This window comes from Oncorhynchus gorbuscha, linkage group LG22, assembly GCF_021184085.1.
Source record: "Oncorhynchus gorbuscha isolate QuinsamMale2020 ecotype Even-year linkage group LG22, OgorEven_v1.0, whole genome shotgun sequence".
Lineage (NCBI taxonomy): Eukaryota > Metazoa > Chordata > Actinopteri > Salmoniformes > Salmonidae > Oncorhynchus > Oncorhynchus gorbuscha.
Window position 1 is genome coordinate 5,644,203 of NC_060194.1, and position 14,328 is coordinate 5,658,530.

The 14,328-nt window shown below is 42.0% G+C and overlaps 1 protein-coding gene across 2 annotated transcripts in view; it reads right to left on the reverse strand.

Annotated features, from left to right (window-relative positions):
* Window positions 1-938: 938 nt before the first annotated feature.
* Window positions 939-14,328, reverse strand: part of LOC124009668 (probable ATP-dependent DNA helicase HFM1) — a 31,047-nt gene continuing 17,657 nt past the window's right edge. For both annotated transcript variants that reach the window (XM_046321698.1, XM_046321699.1), the window contains 16 exons: window positions 14,077-14,211; window positions 12,772-12,857; window positions 12,448-12,531; window positions 12,111-12,268; window positions 11,709-11,812; window positions 11,324-11,533; window positions 11,081-11,143; window positions 8,045-8,169; window positions 7,768-7,835; window positions 7,343-7,449; window positions 4,954-5,037; window positions 3,693-4,748; window positions 3,372-3,444; window positions 1,846-1,951; window positions 1,506-1,642; window positions 939-1,218 (listed from right to left, as the gene is read on the reverse strand). In XM_046321698.1, coding sequence (XP_046177654.1) covers window positions 1,152-1,218; window positions 1,506-1,642; window positions 1,846-1,951; window positions 3,372-3,444; window positions 3,693-4,748; window positions 4,954-5,037; window positions 7,343-7,449; window positions 7,768-7,835; window positions 8,045-8,169; window positions 11,081-11,143; window positions 11,324-11,533; window positions 11,709-11,812; window positions 12,111-12,268; window positions 12,448-12,531; window positions 12,772-12,857; window positions 14,077-14,211 — 2,663 coding nt within the window. In that variant the 3' untranslated portion in view covers window positions 939-1,151. The remainder of the gene's footprint in view (window positions 1,219-1,505; window positions 1,643-1,845; window positions 1,952-3,371; window positions 3,445-3,692; window positions 4,749-4,953; window positions 5,038-7,342; window positions 7,450-7,767; window positions 7,836-8,044; window positions 8,170-11,080; window positions 11,144-11,323; window positions 11,534-11,708; window positions 11,813-12,110; window positions 12,269-12,447; window positions 12,532-12,771; window positions 12,858-14,076; window positions 14,212-14,328) is intronic.

The window sequence follows — 14,328 nt, forward strand, 5'->3', positions numbered from 1 at the left end:
GTCCCTTTCCCCCTCATAACTGAGCCTACTGTTCTGACTTGGTGGTGCACATATAGCCTGTTTTAGAGAAATGTCATCATCGAATATTGTAAGAGCTTTCACTGTCTTCTTATATGCCGCCTTTACTTATCCTACGGTTCTGACTTGGTGTACAGTGAGAATTCTGTAAGAACGCCCCATGTTCTCAATTTTGTCACTGTATATTTCAAAAGTGCTGAACGAATAGTTATATTGACAACATCCGTCTTAGCTCGCTCATTAATGTCTTCATCGAAATTACATATAGCCTCTTATCGTTCCCTTATGCCATAGTTTGTACATCTCAATTGTCCGTAGAAACCACACTTGTTGCAAGTCAGCCATATCAGCTATGTTTTAAAAAAGGCAGTAAATGAGAATGAATGAACTGTTTCGCTGCCAGACAAGGCCCCGCTGATGACCAGGTGTAGCAGTGGTAAGGATTCACTCCATTGTGCTGGAAAGAAAGCTCTGCTGTTGGGACAGGTTTATGTAGGCCCTAACAGTTTGTGAGGACCGTGTGTCATCGTCATAGTGCAATTACTGTATTGTTTCGTGTTGTGTAGTGGTTTTGCTGGCATGCGTCAACAACAACAAAAAATAACATTTGAGTTTTCCCCACCAAGACTTATATGCTAAAATCGCCACTGTGTACGAACAATCATGATCTGCCCAATTCTATACAACCATGAAAAGAAAATTCAAAACCAAATAATTCTTTACTAACTTCTACCCCCCCCCCAAAAAACAAAATACCACTCGCCAGCCCCCCCAACCACATTAAACTTTACCCATATCATGTGGAAACACTCCACTCATAGGATTGTCCAAGCACACGCGTTTTTAAGGTTTGATACTTTCCTAGATGTCAATATAAAAATGATAATATTTAGATATAATCCCCTCAGACTTCCTCTGAATAAATATTGTGTTTATTCAATTAAGTACATAGATACAAAATACTTTTTTGACCACCTGCTAATGACGATCGAATGTTCCTACTCCTGAATGATAGAAACATTTTCAAATAGGATCAACAGTAAATCTAACAGTTCATCTCAAACAGAAAACAGTATAAATAAAGTATAACACACACAGTAACATGGAACCCGTCCATACAACTATATACACTTCTAAAATAATCCATCAAATATACCCATGAATGCATCCACTTCCTTGCTGTTGTCCTCTCCCTGGAGCCTGCAATGATGAGGAATCATGCTATCTATCAATGATATAAAGTTCCTGCATAATCCGCTTTACAAGTTGTATTGATAAAAAGTAAAGGAAATGAACTATTATAATATATAATATATATGCCATTTAGCAGACGCTTTTATCCAAAGCGACTTACAGTCATGTGTGCATACATTCTACGTATGGGTGGTCCCGGGGCTCGAACCCACTACCCTGGCGTTACAAGCGCCATGCTCTACCAACTGAGCTACAGAAGGACCACTATTCTTTCGCTATTAGTCCCTCCTTACCTTTTGCCAGTCGCATTGTCATTGTTTGGGGTAGTCGTCTTTGAGAAGAAATCAAACGGTCCTCCCAGCGGAGCCTTGCTTGTATCAGTCTGTTTTGGGAAGGAGGGTGCTTTCACAGAGGGTTCACTGAATGTCCTCTGCAAATGGAAAATATTACTTTTCAAATGTGTTTGGAAACAAATGGGATAAAACATTTAAAATAATGTGATTTGTGTAAAAAAACAAACTTTTCATTCAATATCATAACAGAAGCCTTGGCTTTGTCGTCAGTTTAATTTTGATGTCAGATTCAGCATTGAGATGAAGTCAACTGAGTTGCTAGGGGTAGTTAGTAACTCACTGTGGCCGTGTTGTCAGAGTGGCTCCAGGGAGCAGAAGCCTGGAGGTTATGTGTTCTGACTGAGAGACTAGCAACTGCTATCTGAGGAATAACTGGGGAGGTTGACCTGGGACACACAAATAAAACATGACATTTTACATTGATGATAAATGTGTCCTAAACCAAATGATTAAGTATTTACAGATATAGGATCTTAATTTGATCGCCGTGTTGCAGGAGAACTTGCAATGCAGGAAATGTAAAACTAGTAGTGTATTTGAGGATTAAAAAAGGCTTCCAAAGTTAGTCATTTCCACTTTGAAATTTCAGATTTGATTTCCCCTTATGAAAAATGTATCAACTCTCCAAAAAAATTGCATTCATTATAAATCGCATAATTCACATTTCCTGTTGCTGCAGGATTGTTTTCCTGCTATAGCAAACTGGCTCAAATTAAGATCCTACATCTGTACAACAGTACCAAGTTTCTACTTGCTGACATCTCTATAACCAGAAACTATTTGGCATACAACCGGGAAATAACATCACTATCACGTCCCATGCCAAATATAGCCTGCTGGCAAAGATCATATTTAATTCAGTGTAATGACAGTGGTTTGACATCTTGTGACACAATGAGGCTGAAGAAATTCGGCTTGTCACCAAAAGCACTCACAAACTTCTACAGATGCACAATCGAGAGCATCCTGTCGGGCTGTATCAACGCCTGGTACGGCAACTGCTCCGCCCACAACCGTAAGGCTCTCCAGAGGGTAGTGAGGTCTGCACAACGCATCACCGGGGGCAAACTACCTACCCTCCAGGACACCTACACCACCCGATGTCACAGGAAGGCCATAAAGATCATCAAGGAAAACAACCACCCGAGCCACTGCCTGTTCACCCCGCTATCATCCAGAAGGCGAGGTCAGTACAGGTGCATCAAAGATGGGACCGAGAGACTGAAAAACAGCTTCTATCTCAAGGCCATCAGACTGTTAAACAGCCACCACTAACATTGAGTTGCTGCTGCCAACACACTGACACTGACTCAACTCCAGCCACTTTAATAATGGGAATTGATGGGAAATGATGTAAAATATATCACTAGCCACTTTAAACAATGCTACCTTATATAATGTTTACATACCGTACATTATTCATCTCATATGTATACGTATATACAGTACTCTATATATCATCTACTGCATCTTTATGTAATACATGTATCACTAGCCACTTTAAACTATGCCACATTGTTTACATACTCATCTCATATGTATATACTGCACTCAATACCATCTACTGTATCTTGCCTATGCCGCTCTGTACCATCACTCATTCATATATCCTTATGTACATGTTCCTTATCCCCTTACACTGTGTATAAGACAGTAGTTTTGGAATTGTTAGTTAGATTACTTGTTGGTTATTACTGCATTGTCGGAACTAGAAGCACAAGCATTTCGCTACACTCGCATTAACATCTACTAACCATGTGTATGTGACAAATAAAATTTGATTTCATTTTTCCAAGTAGAACTCACCTGAGTGGGGCACTGGACACAGTGAAGCGGGGTTTGGGTTGTACATAAGTGGATGGTAGTGGTGTTGAGTGACCTGAAAACACGTGTCCATCCTTTCATAATTAATTGAAGATCAGATCAAAATGACCAATCAAACTGTAATTGATGAACAGAGGGTTGGGGTCAATTCTATTTCAATTCAGTTAGTTCAGGAAGAAAAGTGAAATTCCAACGTTTCTTAATTCTTTTCAATGAGGAAGAATTGGAATGAATGTTTACTTCCTGAATGGACAGAATTTTAATTAAATTGACTCCAACCCTGGATGTTCTGTAGTAGAATACCTTTCCGCTTGTCACGGTCAATCCCCTGAGTGTTAGCTACAGTGGTGCATGATGTCTCACTGGCGTGAACTAAGTTGTCGTCGTCAAAATCATCCCATTCGTCTCCCAGGTCAAAGGTCACGCTGGGGGTGTGTGACGACGAGAGGAAGCCACTGTCATCGGTCAAGTCTACGATGGGACTCGGAGAGTAACTCCTGCTCTGGTTTTGGGGAGTGCTGTAACTGCTAGTCTGGCTTTGGGGGGTATTGTGACTCTGGGTTTCCTCCCTACTCTGGTTTTGAAGGGGGAAATGACTTTGGGAGTAACCCATGCTATGGCTTTGGGGGGTGCTGTGGCTCTGTGGGTAACCCGTGCTCTGGCTTTGAGTAGTGCTGTGGCTTTGTGAGTAACCCGTGCCCTGGCTTTGGGGGGTGCTATGGCTCTGTGGGTAACCCGTGCTCTGGCTTTGAGTAGTGCTGTGGCTTTGGGAGTAACCCGTGCCCTGGCTTTGGGGGGTGCTGTGGCTCTGTGGGTAACCCGTGCTCTGGCTTTGAGTAGTGCTGTGGCTTTGGGAGTAACCCGTGCCCTGGCTTTGGGGGGTGCTGTGGCTCTGTGGGTAACCCGTGCTCTGGCTTTGAGTAGTGCTGTGGCTTTGGGAGTAACCCGTGCCCTGGCTTTGGGGGGTGCTGTGGCTCTGTAGGTAACCCGTGCTCTGGCTTTGAGTAGTGCTGTGGCTTTGGGAGTAACCCGTGCCCTGGCTTTGGGGGGTGCTGTGGCTCTGTAGATAACCCATGCCCTGGCTTTGGGGGGTGCTGTGGCTTTGGGAGTAACCCGTGCCCTGGCTTTGAGTAGTGCTGTGGCTTTGGGAGTAACCCGTGCCCTGGCTTTGGGGGGTGCTGTGGCTCTGTGGGTAACCCGTGCTCTGGCTTTGGGGGGTGCTGTGGCTTTGGGAGTAACCCGTGCCCTGGCTTTGAGTAGTGCTGTGGCTTTGGGAGTAACCCGTGCCCTGGCTTTGGGGGGTGCTGTGGCTGAGTGACCCTCCGTTGTATGCACTGGGTTTCCTCCACATTGAAGTGCCTGAAAACATAGATGTTGATTAATGTTGAGAGATGAGATGTTGATGTAAAATGTATGTCTGTTTGAAGTAAGTAGTCTACTGGAAAATAATATGATGTGCATACAGTATTGAATCTACAAGGGAGTACGACTTGGAATCATGGGATATGATTGTAAAAAAATACAAATATAGTACGACATAGATTTAGTAACTGAGAAGTCCTACTTTGTGACTCTGTAGGGGTTTGAATAGGTGGTGGTTCCTCTTCTCCCATTGTCTGATATATGTCTTCCAGGTAGTCATTATACTCTGTAGAGAGATATCTTTTGAGTGACTCCTCTCAAGGGTCCATTAACTACCATTACTTTTCCACACTGCTGTATACTGGCAGTCCGCATGGTCCCTTTTTTGTCAATCAACCCCCCCCCCCACAATGAATAATTAATAGAAATATGTTGAGAGTTAGAATACTAGTGGTGGAAAAGTACCCAATTTTCATACTTGGGTAAAAGTAAAGATCTCTTAGAGAGAGAGAGAGAGAGACAGAGAGAGAGAGAGAGAGAGAGAGAGAGAGAGAGAGAGCCAGAGAGAGAGAGACAGAGAGAGAGAGAGAGACAGAGAGACAGAGAGACCGGAGAGAGAGACAGAGAGCCAGAGAGAGAGAGAGAGAGAGAGAGAGAGAGAGAGAGAGAGAGAGAGAGAGAGAGAGAGAGAGAGAGAGAGAGAGAGAGAGAGAGAGAGAGAGAGAGAGAGAGAGAGAGAGAGAGAGAGAGAGAGAGAGAGAGAGAGAGAGAGAGAGAGAGAGAGAGAGAGAGAGAGAGAGAGAGAGAGAGAGAGATTAAAAGAAAATGACTAAATTAAAAGTGAGTCACCCAGTAAAATACTACTTGAGTAAAAGTCTAAAAGTATTTGGTTTTACATATACATGTACTTAAGTATCAAAAGTAAATGTAATTGCAAAAATATACTTAAGTATCAAAAGTAAAAGTATAAATCATTTCAAATTGCTTATATTAAGCAAGCCAGCTGGCACCATTATCTAGTTTTTTAAATGTACAGATAGCCAGGGGCACAATACAACACGCAGACATAAATGACAAACAAAGTTTAGTGAGTCGACCAGATCAGAGGCAGTAGTGATGACCAGGGATGTTCTCTTGATAAGTGTGTGAATTGGACCCTTTTCCTGTCCAGCTAAGCATTCATAATGTAATGACTGAGTACTTTTGGGTGTCAGGGAAATTGTATGTAGTAAAAAGTACATTATTTTCATTAGATATGTAGTGAAGTAAAAGTAGTCAAAAATATAAATAGTAAAGAGTTACAATAGTAGAATACACAAGGTGCAATTTTCTAAATTTGGTTGTGCATCAGCATATTTTCTCTTGTTATGTCAGAACAAAAATATAAACACATGTAAATTGTTGGTTGCATCTTTCGTGAGCTGAAATAAAAGATCCCAGAAATGATTCTCACATTTTGTGTGCACTTTTTTTTTTTACATCCCTGTTAGTGAGCATTTCTCCTTTGCCAAGATAATCCATCCACCTGACAGGTGTGGAATATCAACAAGCTGATTAAACAGCATGATCATTACACAGGTGCAACTTGTGCTGGGGACAATAAAAGGCCACTAAAATGTGCAGTTTTGTCACAACACAATGCCACAGATGTCTCAAGTTTTGAGGGAGTGTGCTATTGGCATGCTGACTGCAGGAATGTCCACCAGAGCTGTTGGTAGACAATTTAATGTTAATTTCTCTACCATAAGCCACCATAAATGTTGTTTTACAGAATTTGGCAGTACGTCCAACTGGCCTCACAACCACAGACCACGTGTAACCATGCCAACCCAGGACCTCCACATCCGGCTTCTTCACCTGCGGGATCGTATGAGACCAGCCACCCGGACAGCTGATGAAACTGAAAAGTGTTTGTCTGTAATAAAGCCCTTTTTGTTTGGAAAATCTCATTCTGATTGGCTGGTCCTGGCTCCCTAGTGGGTGGGACTGGCCCCCAAGTGGGTGGGCAGGGGCGCAGATTAGGGCCTAATGAATTTATTTCAATTGACTGATTTCCTTATATGAACTGTAACTCACTAAAATCGTTGAAATTGACTGATTTCCTTATATGAACTGTAACTCAGTAACATTGTTGAAATTGACTGATTTCCTTATATGAACTGTAACTCAGTAACATTGTTGGTTGTGTTTATATTTTTTGTTCAGTATAGATTGGTAAGTTAGTGGAAAGCTATCTAAACTTGTAGTAATCATAGTCAAATTACCCACTGGGGAACCCGCATTGATGTTGCTAGTTACTTTCACTCAGATATCGTATGAAAAACTCTAAATGTTTCTCTACGCCCATGGCAAAATGTGTAGGATTGCAGGTAATGAACTGTAAAACTTTTTTTATTTTTATCTCACTGTCGAGTTGGGGGGCCACTAAAAAGCTAGGGCCAGCTCTGACTGCATGTGTGGGTATGGATAAGGGTACACACAGACCCACGAGCCACTGCGGCCCCTCGTGATGAGTTCAGATTTTTTTTGTGGCCCCCACCCCATCAAAGTTGCCCATCTCTTCTCTAGAAGGATTCTGATACTAAACCTACCATGGTCATAGTTCTCAAGATATGCCATCTCTTGGGGCGTTGCAAAGTCCTCAGCTGATTCCACACTCTGTTGTATTGTTGAAGCGCCATAATGATTACCTACAAACCTTCAAAACATTTTAAGAAACGATGAGGACAGTGTCAGATACAGTTTGCATTGGTAATCAATTAACTCTGGGCGGCAGGGTAGCCTAGTGGTTAGAGCGTTGGTAACCGAAAGGTTGCAAGTTCAAATCCCCGAGCTGACAAGGTACAAATCTGTCGTTCTGCCCTGAACAAGGCAGTTAACCCACTGTTCCTAGGCCGTCATTGAAAATAAGAATTTGTTCTTAACTGACTTGCCTAGTTAAATAAAGGTAAAACATTTTTTAAAACTCCAACCTGATGAACTGTATGTTTTGGATGTGGAAAAAGAGTGTATGTACCTGCAAGCAGCAGGCGTATAAGAAAAGTGCTGAATGTTCGTAGCCCCAGTCCTACCACTCATTCTCATCTAAAGGAACAAGCAGCAGGCAGACAAAACACAAATTCAGTTGACACATAAAACATTTAAAAAAGCTAAAACATGTCATGCTTTTGATTTCAATGCATGATTTATGCCAAAGTATGAATGAGTCTTGTGTGAGTCTCTTAAGTTAGAATTCAGCCCAAAGGGGTTATATTTTAAAGGACTGCTGCAGTTCTTGTCAGGTGTTCTCTCACTTTGAGGCGTTTGACTGGAGTCTCTGTCAGTGTGTCACTCCTGGTCTTCAGGTCTTGGAGGTAGGAGGAGAAACTTGAATGCTGATTCATAGGCCTCTTCAGAACCACTGGCACACCATTTTGACCTGGGAAACATAATTTGGATATGAAAATACAGCGCCTTCAGAAAGTTGACCCCTTGACCTTTTCTACATTGTGTTGTGTTACAGCATGAATAAAAAATGTATTCATTTTATATTCTTTGTCACTGGCCTACACATAATAGCCCGTTATATCAGAATGGAATCACTGTGTGTTTTAAGAAAAGTTTACTCAATATGTCAATAAGTATTAAACCCCTTTGTTACAGTAGGCCTAAACAAATTCAGGTGTAAAAATGGTGCTTAACAAGTCACATAATAAGTTGCATGGACTCACTCTGTGTGCAGTACGTGTTTAACATGACTGCTGAATGACTGCCCCATACAATTATGTGTAAGGTCCCTCAGTAGAGCAGTGAATTTTAAAAACAGATTCAACCACAAAGACCAGGAATGTTTTCCAATGCCTCACAAAGAAGGGCACCTATTGCTAGATGGGTAAAAATGAAAAAAAGCAGACATTGAATATCCCTTTGAACATGGTGAAGTTATTAATTACACTTTGGATGGTGTATCAATACACCCAGTCACTACAAAGATACAGGCATTCTTCCTAACTCAGTTGCTGGAGAGGAAGGAAACCGCTCAGGGAAACAAGGGCACTGCGTTCATCCACCTCTGGCCTGCTCGCCTCCCTACCACTGAGGAAGTACAGCTCCCGCTCAGCCCAGTCAAAACTGTTCGCTGCTCTGGCCCCCCAATGGTGGAACAAACTCCCTCACGACGCCAGGACAGCGGAGTCAATCACCACCTTCTGGAGACACGTGAAACCCCACCTCTTTAAGGAATACCTAGGATAGGATAAGTAATCCCTCTCACCCCCCCCTTTAAGATTTAGATGCACTATTGTAAAGTGACTGTTCCACTGGATGTCATAAGGTGAATGCACCAATTTGTAAGTCGCTCTGGATAAGAGCGTCTGCTAAATGACTTAAATGTAAATGTAAATGTGGATTTCACCATGAGGCCAATGGTGACTTTTAAACAGTTACAGAGTTTAATGGCTGTGATAAGAGAGAACTGAGGATGGATCAACAATGTTGAAGTTACTCCACAATACTAACCTAATTGATAGAGTGAAAAGAAGTAAGCCTGTACAGAATACAAATATTCCAAAACATGCATTCTGTTTGCAACAAGGCACTAAAATAATACTGCAAAAAATGTGGCAAAGCAATTCAGTTCTTATCCTGAATACAAAGTGTTATGTTTGGGGCAAATCCAATACAACACATCAGGGAGTACCTCTCTCCACATGTTCAAGCACAGAGGTGGCTGCATCATGTTATGGGTATGCTTGTAATCGTTAAGGACTAAGCACAGGCAAAATCCTAGAGGAAAACCTCGTTCAGTCTGCATTCCACTAGACACTGGGAGATGAATTTACCTTTCAGCAGGACAATAACCTACAACAAAAGGCCAAATCTACACTGGAGCTGCTTACCAAGAAGACATTGAATGGTCCTGAGTGGGTGAGTTGAAAATCTATGGCAATTTGACAGAGCTTGAAGAATTTAGAAAATAATACATGGGTAAATGTTGCACAATCCATTTTACATTTACATTTAAGTCATTTAGCAGACGCTCTTATCCAGAGCGACTTACAAATCCAGTTGTGGAAAGCTCTTAGAACTCAACCAGAAAGATCCTGGTGTCTCCTGACCAGTCTCCTGACCCCTCCTGTCTCAGCCTCCAGTATTTATGCTGCAGTAGTTTATGTGTCGGGGGGCTAGGGTCAGTTTGTTTATCTGGAGTACTTCTCCTGTCCTATTCGGTGTCCTGTGTAAATCTAAGTGTGCGTTCTCTAATTCTCTCCTTCTCTCTTTCTTTCTCTCTCTCGGAGGACCTGAGCCCTAGGACCATGCCCCAGGACTACCTGACATGATGACTCCTTGCTGTCCCCAGTCCACCTGGCCATGCTGCTGCTCCAGTTTCAACTGGCCTGGGCCCTAGGACCATGTCCCAGGACTACCTGACATGAGGACTCCTTGCTGTCCCCAGTCCACCTGGCCATGCTCCTGCTCCAGTTTCAACTGTTCTGCCTTACTATTATTCAACCATGCTGGTCATTTATGAACATTTGAACATCTTGGCCACGTTCTGTTATAATCTCCACCCGGCACAGCCAGAAGAGGACTGGCCACCCCACATATGCTCTCTCTAATTCTCTCTTTCTTTCTCTCTCTCGGAGGACCTGAGCCCTAGGACCGTGCCCCAGGACTACCTGACATGATGGCTCCTTGCTGTCCCCAGTCCACCTGACTGTGCTGCTGCTCCAGTTTCAACTGTTCTGCCTTATTATTATTTGACCATGCTGGTCATTTATGAACATTTGAACATCTTGGTCATGTTCTGTTATAATCTCTACCCGGCACAGCCAGAAGAGGACTGGCCACCCCACATAGCCCGGTTCCTCTCTAGGTTTCTTCCTAGGTTTTGGCCTTTCTAGGGAGTTTTTCCTAGCCACCGTGCTTTTACACCTGCATTGTTTGCTGTTTGGGGTTTTAGGCTGGGTTTCTGTACAGCACTTTGAGATATCAGCTGATGTACGAAGGGCTATATAAATAAATTTGATTTGATTTGATCCACAGCTGTAATCGGTACCAAATGTGCTTCTACAAAGTATTAACTCAGGGGTGTGAACACTTCTTTATTTAACTTTCAATACATTTGCAAAGATGTCTAAAAACACATTTTCACTGTCATTATGGGGTAGTGTGTGTAAATCGATGAGAAAAGTGTTTAAGAAAATGACCTCAGGCTGTAAAAGTCATGGGGTATGAATACTTTCTGAAGGCACGGTACACTATAATACTTTAATCAAACATTTCAATTATTCTAAGTGTCAATTGAGAAATGGAATGGACAGTTTTTGAGGACTAAAAACTTGACTCACAGCAGTCGTGGCCACACTGATCCTTGTTTTTGCAGAAGTGGTTACATTGTCTTTTGCCTGGAACTGGTTGTGAGGAACCGGAATTTCAGCGGGGAAAAAAAGATATTGCACATTTTGTTTCAAAACAACAACAAAAACAGTCCTGTGTACAACTTAGTAATTTAGTAATAAGTACAACTTAGTAATAAGTACAACTTAGTAACAGATCAAAGCAGTCTAATGGTTGGTGTAAAATCAGCCTACCCTTTTCTGTGGATGTGGAGTTTCTCTTCTGTGCCGTAGCCTGTGTTTGCTGACCTGTTGGCTGTGTTCTCTGTGTTGCACCCTGTGATCTCTGAGCGTTAGCCTGTGCTATGTGCACCGTGTCATGTTGCTCAGGTGTGAATGATTCACCTCCGTACCTCTTTGGTCCAGAGTAGAAGGCACTAAACTTCTGCTGAATGTCCAACCCCACTGCAGAGGAAGATCTCAGAGTAGTTAATAGAAGGAGGTGTATAATTCTTACTTTTTACAATTCTCACAGAAAAATTGAATTAGACTTAAACTGCCTTTTATAAGTTTTATGTAGTTTGTACAAGTGTATTTTGAACAATAACAAACGTAAAATCCTGACAGTTAACTGCCTGACCGTATTCTGAGCTGATTAGATTCACGCTGATCTCCTCTCCTTTGAAGGCTTTCGCCACTTTGATCTTCTTTGACCAGTTTCCCGACTTCAACAGCATCAAGTCTCTGGATGAACACACAATACAGTCGCTCTCCGTTACATATTCCTCCCTCTCTTCTGCTCTCTTTCCTTCACTGTTTTCCTTCTATAAGTGTATGACAGCAACATTTTCCTTAAAGCCTGCAGGTACAATGCTTTATAACTTGTTATAAGCATGTATGACCCTTTACAATGTTTCATAATACACTTTTAATATGTTCTCTCTACCTACAAGCTTTCGGTAAAGTGTGTCTCTATGCATGTGTGTATCAGGTCGTGTCTGTGTGTGACGACATTTCTGGAAATGCCAGTCCTAATCTTTACGTGAGTTTTTGCAGGAAGACCACATTGTTGTCACAGTCCCCGATGATCATTGTGACATAGTGGTGGTCATGAGTGGTTCTCTTTGACAGTAGCTGTTCGTGGTTCTTCACATTCACGTTCACGACAATCTCTGCGGTGGCGATGTTGTATCTTGGAAGCTAAAACGTGAAGAATAAAAACGAAATTAAAGCTTGTGGGGGAGATGTATTCATTGATGTTAAATTATATAAGTCTGGAAAATATTCTGCTACGTCCTGCTACCAAATATTTCTACAACGATTCACCTTGATGACCATTTCCGTTCAAACTACAATTCCACCAAAGCAAACATTTTTACCTGCTCCAAACTAACTTCATACTTGGGTAGATTCATGACAGCGTCTCTGATTTGGTTTCCAAACGGAGGATGTCTGTTGACAATCTAGAAAACATAAACAGACAACAAATATTTGATTTTATTGTACGTGAAAGCACACTGTGACAACTGTCCATGTAAAAAGGTCTTTAAGCAAAACATTTAACTGACTGATTTGATCGAAAGCCGTGACACTGCATGTTGGTCTCAAGGGGAAATGTCAATAAACCATTTGGAGATATCGAGACAACAGTGTTGTTTAATGACTTTGTAGTTACAGTCATTCTCAGTTGATGCTATTCTCACCAGCTCCAGTTCCCTGGGGTTGGTCTGCTCTATCTTGTTGAAGGTGGTGAGTCCAGCGTTCACCATGGCCGTCGACAGAGACAACCCTGGATCAGATATCTGTGTTACTACAGCCATATATATATATATATATATATATATATATATATATATATATATATATATATAAAATTATATTATAAATAAAATCTCTGTTTTTAGCATCTCAATCTCAGTGTCATCATATCTCTATGGTTACAGCAACTTTCATGACTTTCATTTGTCTGGGAACAAAATCAATGGGTTTTTAAAAGGCTGCGGCATCTGCATATACCGACCATTTGATCTCAATCAGTTTGATGGCGATACGCATTTAGATCTTCTTGAGATACAGCCTACAGTGTCGTTGCGAATGATGTACAGTGAGCGAATTCCGGAACAAACTGTAGCTTAGCCGTTAACAAACTGTAGCTTAGCCGTTAACAAACTGTAACTTAGCCGTTAACAAACTGTAGCTTAGCCGTTAACAAACTGTAGCTTAGCCGTTGACAAACTGTAGCTTAGCCGTTAACAAACTGTAGCTTAGCCGTTAACAAACGGTAGCTTAGCCGTTAACAAACGGTAGCTTAGCCGTTAACAAACGGTAGCTTAGCCGTTAACAAACGGTAGCTTAGCCGTTAACAAACTGTAGCTTAGCCGTTAACAAACTGTAGCTTAGCCGTTAACAAACTGTAGCTTAGCCGACCTGTGTATTTTCCTAGTATTGACGCGCTGTTGAGTATTGGCCACATGAGAGAAAAATGCTTACAGTGAAATGCTTCCAGTCTTCCAGTAATGTTACACTATGCTATTATGTTGGGTTCTGTTATGTAGAATACTATCTTTATGTGACCTTGCAGACATTGATTCGGCTTTGATGTAGCTTGACTAAACAAGCCCCATTCGCCTGAGTAGCCTGTTCTCTGTGCGTAAAACAGAGAATATATAAATGCCCAGGAGGAAATTAAACATGTCGGAACTGCAGCCACTCCGTTTGTAAAAGGGGTGTCTGACAGTGGAGGCTGGTGAGGGGAGGAAAACTCAATGTCTGGAGCGGAGCGAAAGGACTGGCATCAAACATGTGGAAACCGTGCGTTTGCTGTATTTGATACCATTCCATTATTCCGCGTCCAGCCTTTACCACGAGCCCGTCCTCCCCAATTAAGGTGTCACCAACCTCCTGTGGTCTCGTAGCAACAGTAGGATGACCTACTACTGTTCTACAAGCATTGACAGTATTTTGCGCACACGTTCTGTATTCATTGACAGTATTCTATGTCTCCTTACCTATTTTCTCCAGCTGCTTTGAGACGTAAGGAGAGTCCTCCCACAGCTTGGCCCTGAAGCACTTGGCCAGTATCAGGGAGTTGAGTAGAGCAGAGAAGTCGGTCTTGGAGCGCTGGTTCAGGAACTCTGCCAAGCCTAATGTAGTTCAAAACACATAGACATGATCTTAATGAAGAGTGTTTTTCAAGCGTTGTCTATCAAATGAGGCTCACTGCTAATCATCTATTGTTAATGTGAAGTGATTGATGACTG